Source organism: Boleophthalmus pectinirostris, unplaced genomic scaffold (assembly GCF_026225935.1).
Source record: "Boleophthalmus pectinirostris isolate CB_2022bp ecotype Guang Dong unplaced genomic scaffold, ASM2622593v1 HiC_scaffold_13, whole genome shotgun sequence".
NCBI lineage: Eukaryota > Metazoa > Chordata > Actinopteri > Gobiiformes > Gobiidae > Boleophthalmus > Boleophthalmus pectinirostris.
The window spans coordinates 18,979,055-18,996,119 of record NW_026571036.1 but is presented as its reverse complement, the minus strand read 5'-3'; the positions used below and the strand labels follow the sequence as shown (position 1 = coordinate 18,996,119).

At 39.1% G+C, this 17,065-nt stretch overlaps 3 protein-coding genes across 6 annotated transcripts in view; 2 read left to right on the top strand and 1 right to left on the bottom strand.

Moving 5' to 3' along the window:
• The first annotated feature begins 3,928 nt into the window (after positions 1-3,928).
• si:ch211-142k18.1 (uncharacterized) lies at positions 3,929-8,476 on the top strand. The gene is made up of 3 exons (XM_020921377.2): positions 3,929-4,001; positions 7,130-7,671; positions 8,332-8,476. The coding sequence occupies exons 2-3, from the start codon at positions 7,130-7,132 to the stop codon at positions 8,468-8,470; spliced, it is 681 nt and encodes a 226-aa protein (XP_020777036.2). The 5' UTR covers positions 3,929-4,001; the 3' UTR covers positions 8,471-8,476.
• Positions 8,477-9,801: 1,325 nt separating this feature from the next.
• On the top strand, positions 9,802-14,863 carry chrna2b (cholinergic receptor, nicotinic, alpha 2b (neuronal)). The gene is made up of 6 exons (XM_020936140.2): positions 9,802-9,850; positions 12,063-12,187; positions 12,344-12,388; positions 12,478-12,587; positions 13,157-14,303; positions 14,738-14,863. Exons 1-6 carry the CDS (start codon positions 9,802-9,804, stop codon positions 14,861-14,863), a joined length of 1,602 nt encoding a protein of 533 aa, XP_020791799.2.
• A 460-nt stretch (positions 14,864-15,323) lies between these two features.
• ptk2bb (protein tyrosine kinase 2 beta, b) overlaps positions 15,324-17,065 on the bottom strand; it is a 43,782-nt gene continuing 42,040 nt past the window's right edge. For all 4 annotated transcript variants that reach the window (XM_055149110.1, XM_055149112.1, XM_055149109.1 and 1 more), the window contains one exon: positions 15,324-16,464. In XM_055149110.1, the coding sequence (XP_055005085.1) occupies positions 16,249-16,464 (216 nt within the window). In that variant the 3' untranslated portion in view covers positions 15,324-16,248. The remainder of the gene's footprint in view (positions 16,465-17,065) is intronic.

Genomic DNA, 17,065 nt, shown 5'->3' with positions numbered 1-17,065 from the left:
CGTGCAGGATTGTTTCACCATCTGCAATTCGTGAAGGTCTGGCCATAGCAAATCGCCCAAGAACTCTCTCAAATGTTTTTTACTTTAGACCTGGCTCCTATCAGCTTTGATTTCTTCCGTCTACTACAGTGAGTACAGCATGGTACAGTGCTGGGGGTCGCTATTACTGATACAATCACACAAATGAATGGCACCGAAGCCTTACCAGCGAGAGAGAGAAGTCGTGATCCAGCAAACAAAGAACACAATTTACTGTTAAGGTATAGTGTGTGAAGCCATTACTTTATACAGGCCTGAGGTGGAGAAAAATACACTGATTTCCATTTGGTCATTGCTTGTGTATGGGTTACCTATAAAACAAATGTAATTAAGACATTGCATCCATGTAATAACAATGCTTACAATCATTTTATAAAACATTTTTTTTAAATATTTTTCTTTCATAACAGAAAAATAACCTGAAATGCAGCAGCACAGACACTGCCCTTTCTACTATTGGAGAATTACATGGATGGATCATTCCTTTGATCTGCATTATGCTATGTAGGCATTATTCTTTAGTATATGGGATATGTAAATCATCTTAGAAGAATTGAACATACTGTGGTCCAATATTATTTAATGAAACAAAATGAATGCTGCTCATTTCATTTCTCAGTAATTTCCTATGGTGGGCCCTCTGGTAAAGCCATATTATAACAAGATGGAACTTCCATTATGCATCTGTGTGCTTTCATGGTCCCCAGCAAGACTACAAACTGGCTAATTACGTTTGCTTGATTAAATTTTAGATTGCCTTCAAATCATTTATCTTACATTCATCCAGGGCTGGTTAATGATATTAAAACATCTAAGAGAACAACGCATGTAAGGAGCCTTTGATATGTACAGGCACTTGTGTCTCCATTGGTCTGGACCATGCTAGAGTGATTGATCAGAGCTTTACATATCCTTAGGCGCTCTCATTTCCTGCAAGTAGGCCTGTATAATAAGGTTAAGGAGGAGGTCTGTTTTATTCTAGAGTCTGGCCTCTGTAGTGAAAGTCATGATCTGGATATTTGCAGGCTTATTTTGCTGTGGGAGTTTCATGAAGCATTTGATTTCTCTTAAATTGTAGGGTACAAAAAAAGAAAAGATCTGTCTTAGTTCCTATTTAAAGGGGCTGCAATAAACTGGCGACCAGTAGCCTTTAAAAAGAAGGGGGCAATTTGTATCACTTACAGACTGAAAAGTAGACTAAGCTTGAATTGTAGCTAGAAACTACAAATTACTGGTATTAAACTCAAGCCATCTCAAGTATTTTCTGTGGAACATGTAGGCAGGTAGTATTAAATAAAGTTGTATATCATTTGTCAAATATTAGGAGCTCAGAAAAAGCTAAAAGCTTTAGTCTATACAGGAAACACATGCCTGGATTGCCCTCTGCAGCAACTGGTCGATTAACAAAGTATCTCTATAATCTGAGCATATCTGATCCAAACTGCACGCTCAAGAACATAAGACATCTGGAGCAAAGAGAACAACAAATACGGGTAAAATTGTCATGTGCAAAAAGAACTCACAGTCCCAAAACTTCTGCACACGACTCCTCATGCCACAGCTTTTCTACTGTTGTGATACAAATCCTTCATAATTCCAGTAAAATAATTAGATGATAAATAGAAATTTCCATTAACTAAAAGACTAAAGGCATACAGACCTTATCTCCACTAAAGTAAACATTTTCAGTAACAGCTTTATTAATTCCTACACAATACTTGATTATTCTCGATCACTCCTAAATTTGGCCAATAGCTGACATGGGGCTCCTGCAGAGCCCTGGCAGTGACAGTGAGCTGTGCTGGGCTGCAGTGGATTAGTGGTTTATCAGGAGCAGCACACTGTGGCTCTGGTTTGGGCTTGTGTGCTTGTGGATAAGTGGCTACAGACACGAGCGAGTCCTTGGCCTTGGTCAATAACTGGCCTGAGGGTGCACCGGCTGCTGCTCAATTAGACAACACTCAAACCGTTTCTTGGTCAATATATTCACGGTCACTGGTACATCACAAATATATTTTAAGCTTCTAGAAGGAGGGAATCTATTACGATTCATCTTTTCTGCTAAAAGTGATCCCCTGGCCTAAAAACAGCAACAAACCAAACCTGGGATGCCATTAGCTGTCATGGTGGGCACAAACATGTGTCTAGTTTGTTCCACACAGGTTTTACTGGTAGGATCTAGAAGCCAAAAGTGAGGAGCTCCTTCTCACTGGACAATCACCAAGAGAACTAAAACAAGAAATGCAAACAAAAACAACATCATGTGATTTCATGTATTAACATTTTCTTATTTATTTATCATACCCACAAATAAAACAAAAAAATTACATTTAAGTATATCCATAAATAATATAAAGCAAACCTATATGTGCCATTCCCCCACTTAGATAAATGCAATAATTTTTATGAAGGGATTTCAGGCTAAAAGCAATGTCAAATCAATATGCAAATTCAGTTGGGAGGCAACAGATTTTCTATGGCTAACCAAGAGAAACAAACAGAAGCTCATATTTGTAGTCACCCGTGTGACATGGTTTACACTGACAAAGAAAAACAGCTCCCTTATGGTGGCTGCTCCTCTGGGCGAACAGCGTCAGAGACAGGCTGCATGCATGTCCAAACACACATCTAAACACACGTCCAAACACACACGGCACAAGACCCTAACAGAGACCATCTGCCATGTGTGGCCCACTGCCTCTACATTTGTATCTTGTCTCCTCTAAACATCTGCAAACTATAAAAGATAAGGTCTGGATTTAGGAAAACAACATCTCCATTTTTTGATAAAGACATATCCTTATATCTTATTCTTTTCCCATATATGAATGAGGGAGTCTTGTCATTCCTGTGATCTTTTTTCCAGTCCAAAATGATATCTCTCTGTATATTTTATACAGTCTTCCCCCTATGATATTTTTTACTTTCTTTTATCCTCATAAAAATCCTCCAGTGAGATATTCCTGACCAAGCAAGCTCCAGATCTGGGGACGGGTCCCCGGGTACAGCACTGGGGGGCCCTCCTGACAGGGCGTCCCAGCGACAATGAAGGTTGGGTCAAATGCAGAGGACAAATGTCCCTGCTGCCACAAGTGTACGTAACTTTGATACAAATGGACCATGCATGTCCCTGATCATCTATTCCTCCTGTCAGTAACTCACATCTGAATTTGGGGAGTCAAGAAAAGTTTTTACAGCCATTTCTGATGACGCCTGTAGTGAAACATCACACAGTGTTTCTCTCATCCATCATGTAAAGTGTAACTGATGTGGATTATTAACCGCCATCAGCCCCAGTCACAGCACTCTGCCCTTAAGCACTGAATTATATTTGAATTGTATGAGCTCTGTGGGAGTTACCTGTGCTGTGAAACAAAACTATTATTACTTATGACAGTCATGACTTCGACATGAATTGAAATGTTCGATTTTCATGAAAAATACTTATTCACCAACAGAAAACGGATTGATATTTAATTAATGACAACTAATGTATTTCAGTGTGAAATTTGATTAAATGCTCAAAATGCTTGCTTTGAGTAAGTACATAGTATAAACATTAAGATGCCAAATCTCCAGTTTCCATTAGTTTCTTTAAACATCAGCACTGTGTTATTCATACAGTATAATAAAATACATATTGAACTTGGTCATAAAACCTAACTGTCCCGCCGCAGTCCACCCCTTTAGCCCCAGTGTCCCACCACAGCCCACAGATGTGAATGTGATTACTCCCCCCGTCCCCCTGGCCCACCTCCTGCCTGCCCCTCTTTCCACTGCAAAGAAAGAGCTCATTCAGTTTGAGCCCTCCAGACAGGGGCCACAGACCAGAACCAAAAACACAGTGTGGGCCCAAGTGATAGCGTTTTCACTGATATGAGGACGGAAATGGACTAAGATTTTTATAATAATAATAATAATAATAATAACACCGCAACTTTTGGACTGGGACAAAACAAAGGGTGAGTTTAAATTTCTGCAGCTGTAACTGTAAGGCGGGTTGTTTATCTTTTTTAATTGGTGACATTGTGTAATTTGACTAATTAGATGAGAGAAAGCAGCATGTTTGCAGACTCTTAATAGTTCTTTTGTACAATGTAATAAACAATACATATTCAGCTGTATTTGTGAAGTATTTCTAATGCATGTAAAACAAATATAGGATTCCTTGAGTACTTCAATGGCAAGTACAAACAATCCTGCGTTTTGCCTTTTTAGCACAAAAATTAAGTGAGAAAGAAGAATAAAACTGCCACAAACTTTTTTTTTTTCAAATGTGATCTTACTATACTCAACTCATTATTTCTCCCTGTATATTTTATTTACAAAACAGAGTATATTCTCTAGTCACAAACTTAACTAAAACAGTTTTATGAGCTTGTCGTAGCCAACTGCTCACTTTTCTGCAAGTATCCTCCTCTCTATTTAAAGCCTAGAGTCAGAGCCAGTAAAAGCAACTTCACAATGACAACAGCCTTCCCCATAAAGTCAGAGAGGCCCCAGCACACACTGTTTTAACTAAACCGTGGAACGCCGCATGGAAATTTCGCTGATAATTTCCAAAGACAAAGGAAACTGCAGCAGAGTAGCCCAGATAAAGACTTGTGCATGTGCTTGTAGTTAACAGCCTCCGCTCAAATAACCACCCCATTTATAAGTGACCTTGGCAAGGACTCAGCAAACTGCCATCACTGTATGTAATTTTGTTTTTAATTTATGCATTTATATGAATGTCAGTATATTTTATGGTTATAATAGCAATAGTAACATTAACCTTTTCAAAAAGACATAAGGCTGCCTGATATATTGTACCCACAGAGATACTCAAAGTACACAAAGTGAAATTAAAATCAAATAAAAAATCCCAAATCATGTAAAATTTAAATCATTTACAGTGTTGCTATTCCATCTATTATAGTTGTCAAATGTCCTCAAAATGGTGTCCAAACCAGAGATCAGAAATCTAAAACCCAACAATAAGATTACTCAACTGTTGATATTGTATTTCTGTTTCTTCTACTTCGACAGATACCAGAAATTAGCTGGGGTACTTGAGGCTGCTTGTTGATAGTTCTTAGATGCTTAACATGCCACCTCAAAATAAACACTATTTTATTGCCTTTTTACTAGCCGGAAGGCATGGGCCATTTCTGGTGCAAGTCACTGAAGTATTTTGTGTATGACAGACTAAATGAAAAAAGCAGACTGGAGCAGAAACCAAATGGCTCTGAAGTGGAGAGAGTGCTGTCATTCTTCAGTCTAACAAGCCCAGTCCTCGCCTCAAATGTATTTCCATATTTCCGCTGACTGGAAGTGGAATATACGATACAGCTGTTGTTTGACTAAATGTGTAAGTCAGGCTCCTAAAAACGCTAAAAAACAATGAAAAATCACACCGCATGTTGTTAAGTAGAATCCTAAGTTTTACAGAAACACAGACTATAAAGCAAAACCTCCAAGTTAACAGTCTCAGCATTGCATCATTTCCTGAAATAGGCCCAAACTTGAAAGTGTAAAATGCCGTTACTTTTTCCAGTAGTGTAATATTATGGCGAATGTTATTAGTTAAAAGAGCAGATATATATGCCATCATGTTGGAAATTTGGATAGGATTTTAAGATTGATTGAGTAAAGTTAATGATAATTTGCTGTTTTTGAAAGTCACTGCTTAACTTTCTGCATGAAGGGTCCACCACCATGGAGATGTTGTTGTTTCATCTGGAATTCTTCACAGTATGATGTTAAACTTATCTATTTCCATGAAAACAAGCACAAAGACAATTTACAGGTCCGATTTGTGGAGATTACAGTCGAATAAATATTTTTCAAGGTATTGTTTTGTTGTAAAAACACCTATGATTAAATAATAAGCAAGTTTAATGCCATACTGTGGTACATTCCAGGGAAAGCATATCTCCAAGGACACAACAAGGTACAGAGGAGAAAAGTTATATAGTGCATCTTTAAACAAAATATGTCCTAATTTGCTAATTTTGGACAGCTTTTCAGACCACTCTCCTTCTGTAGTAGGTAAAAGTGGCTGCATCTGTACTGCAAAATTCAAGCTGCAGGGTCACCTGTTACTTGACTTTTATATGGAAAAGGTTTTCTCTACAATTTTATGCTTCGTAGGCAGTAATAACAGGGGGTTAAAGGTCAAATAAGGAATTTAGTGGGAGGGGTCGCTATAAAATGAGATTGTGACCTGACCCAGTTAAGTTGAAGTGATCGACTTATATTTACTTAAATTCAATCCTATTCAATTTATTGTGAGTCAATATTTTTCTGTTTAATGCCACCCAACCTCCTACTGGTCAGCCTCTGTAAAGCTCTGAGTGAGTGAGGTGGATGTACCTGTACATAGTGCATCTTTAACCCTGTATAGGTTTAAAGGTGCACTATGTAACTTTTCTGGTACAAGTCCAGTACCTAGTTGTGTTCACAGAGATATGCTGGAGAGATTGCTTTTTTTAAAATTATTTATTTATTTTATTGAGACAGGGACAGTGCACAATTATATTAACCTTAACAGGAGAGATGCATTCTACCAGGTTGTAGCACCAAGTGCTTATTTCCAACTGTGGTCCCTGGGCAGGTTCACTGATGGACTGTATTTTTTATTGACCTTAGCTATCAACTGGTCTTCCTGGAGACCTGTGTAGTATCTTTTGGGTTTGGACTTTCCTTGGAATGTACCACAGTATGAGATTAAAGTTGCTTATTATTTAATTATGTTTTTTTGTTTTGTTTTGTTTTGTTTACAATAAAACAATACCTTGAAAAAATATGTATTCTGTAAATAGCCTCTCCACAAATTAGACCTGTAAATTGGCATGGTGCTTGTGTTCATGGCAATAGATGCGTTTAATATCATACTGTGAAAAATTCCAGGCAAGGCAACAGCATCTCCATGGTGATGGACCCTCCACCCGGAAAGTTACACAGTACACTTTTAAACTCTCAAGGTCATATTCATTACCTATAAAGTAAAAGCTATTAGTGTCCAATGTTGTTGAATCATTAAAATCTCATAATGTTTTGTTAATACATGTCTCAAATGTTTCATATTTACTCACTCTGTTCATTTCAGATGATGATGCAGGGCTGGTGGTGGTGGTCTTTCTTTGCTGTGTGGGTGAGTCTTGTCTCTCCAGCACTGTGCCAAAGTGGAGACGGGGAATGGGGGTCCGGACTTTACATGGACGCTCCACTGATGGTCACCAATGACACGTCCCACTCTGTTGGGGATGAGCCTGCAAGGACAACAGTTAACCCAAAATCAGTCACCCTAAATCAGCCCCCATCTCCTGCCCCCACCCTCCTGTACAAACCCCAACCAGATAAGTGCTCTGTGTACTTTAGCACCAAAACTTCTGCAAGACTTAAAGCATACCAAGAGGAAATGGCATACCTGCAAGCCATTCAACATGGAAACAGAGCAGTAATGGACAATCTGGTTCAGTATGTGGGGGCGGAGCTTGGCCAACACAGTTATGAAGATATTATTAAGGAAAATATCATTAGCATTCAAGGAGAGCACAAAAGCTGCCATGAGACAGTAGAGAAAGCTGAGGAGGATCTGAAGAAGCAGCTGGAGGGGGAGGCACTCGGAGCTCTTTCAGGGATGCAGAAGTGAGTACGATCCTATCAGTTTGATGGACAGTTTCCGCGGTAACAGAGATGGTACTTCCAGGGCACGCCTCAAGTTACATGCAAAATCAGAAGTAAAAAAAAAAAACCTCAAAAGAAAAGTTCTGTTGTTTTTTTTACCTTCTGCAACTTTAATGATTGAATAATTAATCATCAAAGGATTATGAAGACGTCTTCTTTCATTTTTCTTTTTCAATTTCAGACTTGTCACAGCAAAATTATGCCTTTTTCCATTAAACAAGCATTGCGACCTTCATAATTTAATAGATTTTGTATACAATTAATTACAAATTGCTGCAGAAGACTTGTTATGGTAAAGGGAAAAAAATCTCATACATTTTGCAAATTACATATACACATTTTCTGTTGTTTCGTGATTTGTGATGAACTGTCAGTGAAAATGATATTTACTAATCCATTATCTAACCAATACTTGATCCAAACATCAGGATTTCATTAAAAGTCTGAGTACATTCCTTTTTGTAAATAAAATTTTACTTTCTTCACCTCAGCACATGTTTTCACAGATGTTCTATCCCATAACACTCCCTTGACTTTTCACTGCAGTAGACCTGTTAATATGTTTGATTTCCACCTCTTTTACCCACTTGCACTCTGCTCTTCTTTTGTGCTGGTTCTCAGAGTCAGAGAGGAGTCCTTGGCCTTTGAAGACATGCTTTCTGCAGCAGCCGACATCGCCAGTCGTCTGGAGAGCTCTGCCCAGGCTCTGCACGCTGCATTCACCAGGAAGCTGAAACATTCTGTCAACACGCATCAATAAGAACACTCCCAAGATCAAACTTTAGAATAAACTGGAACATTTTGCCAAGCAGGTTCAATCCCAAGACAAGCACTACATTTTTATTTTTGTTTTAAGGTTTCACAGCTTTGTTCTTTTCTTTGTGTTTATTGTAAAAACATTTCTGTCCTTTCGTTGTGTATGTAACCTTGTAATGCTGAAGTGCATTTTCCATCTAGTCTTCCTGGAAATTGGTTGGGTCAGACCGTGCAGCGGTAAGGGGTGCAGGTTTACGCCAAGCCCAGTGTTTATGGATCATAGCAGATTGGTCTTGAGAGACTGACTGTAATGACTTTGTTAGACTTGTGCAGACGAAGCTATGGATCAGCCATCTGGTTCCAGGGTGAGGATGGAGTAAGCCGCCCTCTCATCTGTGATTGTGGCATGGGTAAAAGGGACAATTTTCCTCCAGGCATTTGGCCCAGCTCTGAAGAACAATGCCCATGACAAAATATGAATATTGTGGAGTATAAGAAGCTGTAGCCAATTATATAAGTGAAGTGTTACTCAGCCCATGTAGTGTGCAGTGACCCTGTACTTGTTACATGGTCAGAACATACAGCAAAAAACAACTTTATTATGTAAAACTAGTTAAATGTACTGCAATTTTACACTTGCATTAGTTTCCTTTTTCAAAATCTCTACAGCCATATATAGAACTCCTTTTCAGGAGTCAGAATCTAATTTAAATGATCTTGTTTTGCTTAATATAACCTGTTATTTTGGGACACGTCTTTACTTGATAACACCTAGGTGACAGGCTAAAGGCATGAGTGAGTGTTTTGTGCGAATGCTTTTGGGTGAGCAAGAGCCTGAGCGAGAGAGAGGGAGGAAGAAAGGGAGGGGGCAGGGGGAGAGAGATGGGTACTGGCTGCTATAGGTAGCAGATGAAAGACAGAAATCTAACAGACAGTATGCCACTGCCATGTGGACCAGTCACGCTCCTATAAAATGTAATTATTTAGAACCGTTTTTGTTTTGTTTTTTGGCATGCGTATTTTGGCACCATGCATAAAGCTTAACATGCATTCAGCGGTTTACAACATTTTAACCAGTATCAATAGGATCTTTGGTTTTGTCCCTATAGTAATCTTAGGGCAAAGGGTGCCATGTACCACAGCAGAGTAAATGTACCATTTGGATTCTCTATTCCGCTCTGACCGGTGGACTGCGAGGTTGGAAGAAGACGCTCAAACTGCACTTGCCGGTGAAGTTTTTACTGGAAGTTTTCACAGCGGACTGATTTACACAAAAATTAAGGAGCGACCGGCGCTGAAAACAAAGTAGCTCTGCCATGCATCCCAACTATGAAGATGACTCGCGCCTCTCTTCAGATTCAAGATAACGCTTTGACATTGGACGATCCGCTTTTTGTCATCTCCGATGGAGTTGGATTTCTTTTGCAAAATGAGAATCGTGCAAATGTCCCCAACGAGGGCAACACTTCTCCTTTTGTTTTCTCTCACAGGTAAGTTGCACTGTTAGTTTACTTGACGAATTTTCAAACAAGCTTTGCATAGCACGTTGATTGTAAAACCAAATATTTTCTAAATTTTGCCTAAGAAAAACTTGGGAGCAGTTACCGTGCCTTCTGATCAAACACATCCCGGGATGCTCTCCGCTTCCTCTGTGGACTTTACGCGCCACAACAAGTGTACTTTGTGGCCACATTTGATGCCGCTCCATGGAGAGTGGTATGTTCAACGTAAAAAGTTGGTCATATAAGTTAAACGTTTTCTTTTGGTAAAAGATTGAGTTGGAAAGCCACAAGTCAAAAACCTGTTGGTTAACTGACACATTTAGTTTTTCATAAATAGTCAACATTTTAGGGTTTTCTGTTATCTTTTGTTTTGGAACGCAGTTTTATTTAGTGACGTGAACGCTTCTTGAAATACCTTACCTGACTAATTTAGAAATGAGCCTCTGGTCTGGACAACTGTTGACTGATCACCTAAACTGCTCAGTGTTTTACGCACCTTGCCAAAGCATTTGGCTTACTTCCAGCTGCCCAGAGCGGCGTGCGCGGGACGCTGGAGGTGTCATCTCATCTCGAGTCTCGTCTGGCAGCAGACTTTGATCTATGGCGTCCAACAGCCCTTTGTCAAGCATCACATCTGCTCCTTCACAGATGCACGGGCAGATGAACGCAGTGTCGCTGTCCCTCGTGTAGACCTGTTTGCCCCAATCATATTAGCCCATGATGTGTGTAGATGAGCAGAGAATACTTTGTGAGAAACTTGTATATTCATAGGCTATAGCAGGTGCTGGACTTGGGCTAATTTGTTTTGGTGACAAACAGGTGCCACAGGTGTTATCCGACTCAATATGTTTGTTGCACTGGGACTTTGCACACTGGTCCAGCCATTACTTGTTAAAGACCTTCAAGGCAAGCAATTAGAAAGCATAGGCCATAAATCACCTCAACAGATTTGCATGTTGCCCCTCAGGTTGGCTCAATACAACAGCTTTTTACCCTCCACTGGTCCGTCTCACTGTTAGGGGCTATAAACACATGTCATTGTGCCCCCACAAGTGCTATGGTCACCTTGGACTACAGGGTGTTTGCCAGATGTTGGACAATAAAAGATAAAAGGAAACTGTAACTTTTCTCTAACAGAAAAAGTACCATCATCAAAATCTTTTCTAGGGCTTGATTGTTTGCCTACTGTATTCTTTGTGCCCTCTAATTACAGAATGATGCTTGTACTTCAGATATAAATTTAATTGACATAGGCCTATAAATGCCCAACACTCACTGCTTATCAAGTTAAGTAGTAATAATATTGTATAATTATTTTCCCATTAAGCACTGCCAACTAGTCTTGGAAAATGTGACCAAAGTTAGAACAGCTATGTGCTTTTAAAAATAAATTAATTAATTGTCTTTTACATGACATTTAACATGTGCAATGACAGTTCAAAAATAAACAGTTTTACATGTTTGAAAATTAGCTCACCTCCACTTAACACTGGCAGCTAATGATGTGTGTAATTGGCTCTGACTAAACTGATGAGAGGTGATCCCCAGGGGCTTCTGTTACTTCAGTGTTGTTTTATTAGAATAATAAGTAGCAGGGCTGCATATTATAAGTATGTCTCTTTGAGCTAATCAAACTGAACTGAAATCTCTATAGATAAACAAAGAAAACTATATCAGATATCCACCTGTTCACCCTGAGAGAGTTTAGCAGGCGCTGCCTGAGAAAAGAGGTGTTCAAAAGATCAAAAGATTTGCCAAGATGTGGAAAAGTCGATCAAACATTAGAAAGGAAATGCTCAGATGTTTAGAATAGTGCTTTTGAGAATACAAAGATGTCTATAGAACGCAGCCACTCCTAAGCCACAGTGTCATATCAGCTTTGATTTTCTGCCTTTGTAAAAGAGAAGCTTAGACAGAGCGGTGGAAGAAGGTGAATATGTACACATCTACGGCATGATTCTACACAGACAACTTCAATACTGTTTAAGTATTTTAACAATGTTTTTTACTCACACAGTTTTCCATGAATGCTGAGTAAAATTTACTACATTTTCTGTCTTTCCACAGTTTTGTGTCATGAGAAGACACACTCACATGCTGAGGATGAACTCTTCAAGACACTGTTTGCTGGTTACAACAAGTGGTCCAGGCCTGTGCCAAACATCTCAGACGTGGTCATTGTCAAATTTGGGCTTTCTATTGCTCAGCTTATCGATGTGGTGAGGGTTCACTTTTTTCGTTTTTGCTTAATAATAGATACAAAAAGAGATTGTAAAATCAAACATTGTTCTATTAACACTTAAAACATATTATTTTCGTTGTCTATACAAAAACATTTACCAGAATCTCAACATGGCTTATATTGTTTCAATTAGGATGAAAAGAACCAAATGATGACCACCAATGTGTGGCTTAAGCAGGTAAGTTCCACAGGTATTAAATAGTTATGGAGTATAATAATAATCCTTCATATTCATAGTGTTATATAAATCCTGTGTGTACATTTCAGGAGTGGAACGACTACAAACTTCGCTGGAGACCATCTGACTACGACAATGTGACATCCATAAGAGTGCCATCAGAGCTGATCTGGGTCCCGGACATAGTCCTCTACAACAAGTGAGATATAGAACGCTTTGTCAGCGAATGCATTATATCCAAAACATGGTTACATTTGAATTGAAATACCCAAACATTTGAAGTTATTGAACTGATGTATAAGTATATCGATAGTAGTTTTGCAGAGCATGTGGTAATAGTGCCATCTTCTGGACAAGATAGCAACTATCCATATTTTAAGGCATCTAATTTTTATAAATAATACGAGATTTGATTCTCAGTTGCTTTTGCATTTTAGCATTTGGCATAATTTGGAAATTTGCCGTTTTCTGAGCTATCTAATCCAAAAAACATAGTTTGTTATTTTGGTGTACTGGCATCATATTTACATATGATAATTGTGATTTTTTTGCAGACAGCTTTATCACACACCATTCCCTGGCAGAGCTTTTCAACAAGAAAGTATAAAATAGAAACAAAAATAATTACGTTATAAACTATTCATACTTTTTGTGCAGGCTAGAATGCAATGCATTCTTGGGGGTATGGAATAGTCCTTTTCGATTGCCTATTGTTATATTTGAAATTTCCTTCTCACCAGCTTGATCCCTGTGTATTTTCATTTGCAGTGCTGATGGGGAGTTTGCAGTGACCCATATGACCAAAGCTCATCTCTTCTACACGGGCAAAGTGCGCTGGGTTCCTCCTGCCATCTACAAGAGCTCCTGCAGTATCGACGTCACGTTCTTCCCTTTCGATCAGCAGAACTGTAAAATGAAGTTTGGCTCCTGGACCTATGACAAAGCCAAGATCGACCTGGAGAAGATTGAAAACACGGTGGACCTTAACAACTACTGGGAGAGTGGAGAATGGGCAATCATCAATGCTGTTGGGACATACAATACAAAGAAATACGACTGCTGCCATGAGATTTACCCCGATATCACCTATTTCTTTATCATCCGGAGGCTTCCACTGTTTTACACAATCAACCTCATCATCCCATGCCTCTTGATATCCTGTCTGACAGTGCTCGTTTTCTATCTCCCATCAGATTGTGGCGAAAAGATTACCCTCTGCATATCAGTCCTGCTGTCTCTCACTGTTTTCCTGCTACTTATCACAGAAATAATCCCTTCCACATCTTTAGTCATACCACTTATAGGCGAGTACCTCCTTTTCACTATGATTTTCGTCACCTTGTCCATAGTAATAACCGTATTTGTACTCAACGTGCATCATCGCTCCCCAAGCACCCACAAGATGCCCCGATGGGTCCACTCTGTGTTTTTGGACCTGATCCCACGCTGGCTGTTCATGCGAAGGCCCGCTCCAGATGGCAGAAGGCGCAGGCTGCTACTTCTCCAGCAGGAGGCAGCGGCAGAGAGGAAGCAATGTAGGATAACTGGGTACAAGTCGGGCAATTGTCTAAGCACATCTGCAAACTGGCTGAGGGATGATTCGAAAGAAGAGAGGAGCTCCTATGAAGATTTAGAGTTGGGGACTTTGACATCGTATTTCTCTTTTAGACCACCTTCACCAAGGCCGATAGGGTCAACACCACCAACACAACAGACAAATACACCAAAAAGACAGGACACAGCCGGAGGGGTTAATAAACAGGTGGTAAATACTCGAGTTAATACGACACAGAGATCTAAAGTGGACAATGCCCCTTCAGAATCCACTCTAACGCTGTCTCCAAGTGTCATCAGGGCCCTGGAGGGTGTGCACTACATCGCAGATCACTTGAGAGCGGAGGATGCGGACTTCAGTGTGAGTACTAAGGAACTGTTATGTAACTTACAACTATTAGGCAAAATGACAATGCTTTTAGTGGATGAGAAATGTTATACACTCATTCCTGTTCTTGCTTCACCACTTGAAAATATCTTGTTACTGCATAGTTAGTTCGTTTTCATGTTTTTTAATTATTACTTTGTTACGTGGAGTTGTATATGTATGTATAAATGTTCATCATAGTTGTTGTAGTCAAGTGGCAGTATAAGAAAAAAAAAGGTGAAAATTATAGGTAGCCTTGAGTTTTAAAAATAAGTCTCTCTATTTATGTCATCAATACAATTCTATTAAAAAGAGACTAGCAAAGTACAGTATTTTCTGGCAGTTTAAACATTAATGTACACAATGTTAAAGTTCTAATTTGTTTTTCTTATACGGACACTAAATGTAGTTATAATTTTCCCCTACAGGTCAAAGAAGACTGGAAGTATGTCGCCATGGTGATCGACCGCATATTCTTGTGGATGTTCATTATCGTGTGTCTGCTTGGAACAATCGGCCTCTTCCTTCCCCCGTGGCTCGCTGGCATGATCTAGGATGAAGTATTCTCACTGGACTTAAACTTAAGACTATAGATGTGTGTTTTCTTGGGCCAAATTTTCAAGTAAACTTCCACAGAGGTAATATTTCTTTGAGAAGACTGGTGCATAAATAGTCATGCTGTCGTGAATGACATGAGCGGAGCTTGTGTGGGCTCCTGGGGAAAGACACCATTGTCCAAGTCGGGCTGAGTCAGAGTCACCAACATGAACTACTAGTGATGGAACTGCTAAAGTATAAAACTGATGTTAATTCAAATCTATATTTTATTTTCTCTACCTTGGCATGTGTGTAGAGCTTGTTTCCATCAAATATTTTTAATGATGTAAATCTGTAGTAAATGCTATTCTGCCACTTAAGTAGATTTATTCTCTTTCAGAAGTATTTACATGCAATGAGTGCATTACCATACGTTCATCATTCAGTCAATTAATCAAAAACAAAGAGAAACAGATATTACATTATGCACTGCCCCCATCCACTGTATGGGATATTTTATTTAGAGTGACAACATAATTACAAAATACTTTTTCAAGTTTGGCAGTGAAATTAAAGAGTGTCAGTTTTAAAAACAAATACTTGCCATCTTCAACCCAAATGTTTACATAAATGTATTCAATACAAACGTGAATGGCAGAAGATTAAAAAACAATTTATTTCCTTTATCAGTGTTTTCAGTCTTTCATTTAGTCAGTCTTGGAGAAGGGCAGGGCCAAGGACAAAACGATTACATTTTGGATTGGGTCCATGAAGTGACATGCAGTCATGCATCTGATTGAATTATAGGTCTTTGGGTCTGCACCTATGGGTTTTGTTTAAGGTGTGCTTTACGTGACATGAGGCATTTTACGACCAAAAGGAATTCATCAGCAAAAAAAGGATGCATTAAGAAAATGACTGACCCAGCGTGAAGGACAGAAGTTTATACAACACATGTTTGTCAGTTTAAAGGTATACTTTACTAACTTTTCTGATGGAGGGTTCTCTACCAGCTTGTCTGCATGGAGCTGTTATTGTTATCTTATGCTTTGCCTGGAGGTGTTTTGATTGCTAAAAAAAATATTACTTTGAAAAATAATGCCTCTCCACAGATCTGACCTGTAACTTAATCTGGTTGTGTCACCTGCTTGTCTCAATGGAGATAGACCATACTGTGGAGCTTTCTGGGGAAATCAATACCATCTCCATAGAAACAAACAGGTGGCAGACCCTCCAGTAGAAACATTACATAGTGCATACCGATGAGTGTAGTTTCCAGTGTACACTTGTTTACATGCCCACATTTATAATACTCATTTACATATATTATTACATTATTCACTATAAACAGCACTGAGTTCAGAACAGTAATGAGTTGTTTTATTAATGTATTTAGGGTCCACTAGGGGGCAGCAGGTTTGGCTATGTTTGCTCTCACTCGTGCTTGATCCACTGCGTCCAACATGTTCTTGCTGTCCATAGCCAAAGTGTGCGCCGCAGTCAGCATCTGCTTCTTACACTCCTCCTTTAAAGACGTGATGGCGTTCTGCTGGGCCAGTCGCATTTTACTGATCAACTCGGCCATGTCATTGTTCAGCAACTTCTGGGTGCCCTCGATCTGTTGATAATAACAATGGTCAGAATTTGGACAATACACAGTGAGCCAGACACACTGAAAGGTGAACTATGTAACTTTTCTGGTGGAGAAGCTGTCACCTGCTTGTTTCCATGGAGATGTTATTGTTTTGCCTGGAATATTTCACAATATGACATTAAACATATCTATCTTGCATTTATTAAATTACATATGTGTTTATTGTTAAAACATACATTTAAAACATCCATACATACTGTTAGCAGTATCTGACCTAACTTAGGGACATTCCAGGCAAAGTAATAACATCCATGATGCCAAGCAAGTGGCAGTAACTCTTCCATAAAAGTTTCTATTGCGATTTTCATGTCAACTTGACAGAAAGCCCAACCTATTGAACAACTCTCTATTAAGTGTTGTAAAATGACATCCTATCCATCTTATTCTGACACTGACCATCTCTTTTGTGGTTGACTCTTCCAGTTAAATGGGAATTCCTGGAATGTCTCATCCACTAAAACATTATACTAAAAACAGGTATTGTGCAAACTGTGTTCATTTGCACCCACTTGTCAATAATGCATCCTTTCTCTGGGTGGCTTGAAAATGTTTTGTAGTCTACAAA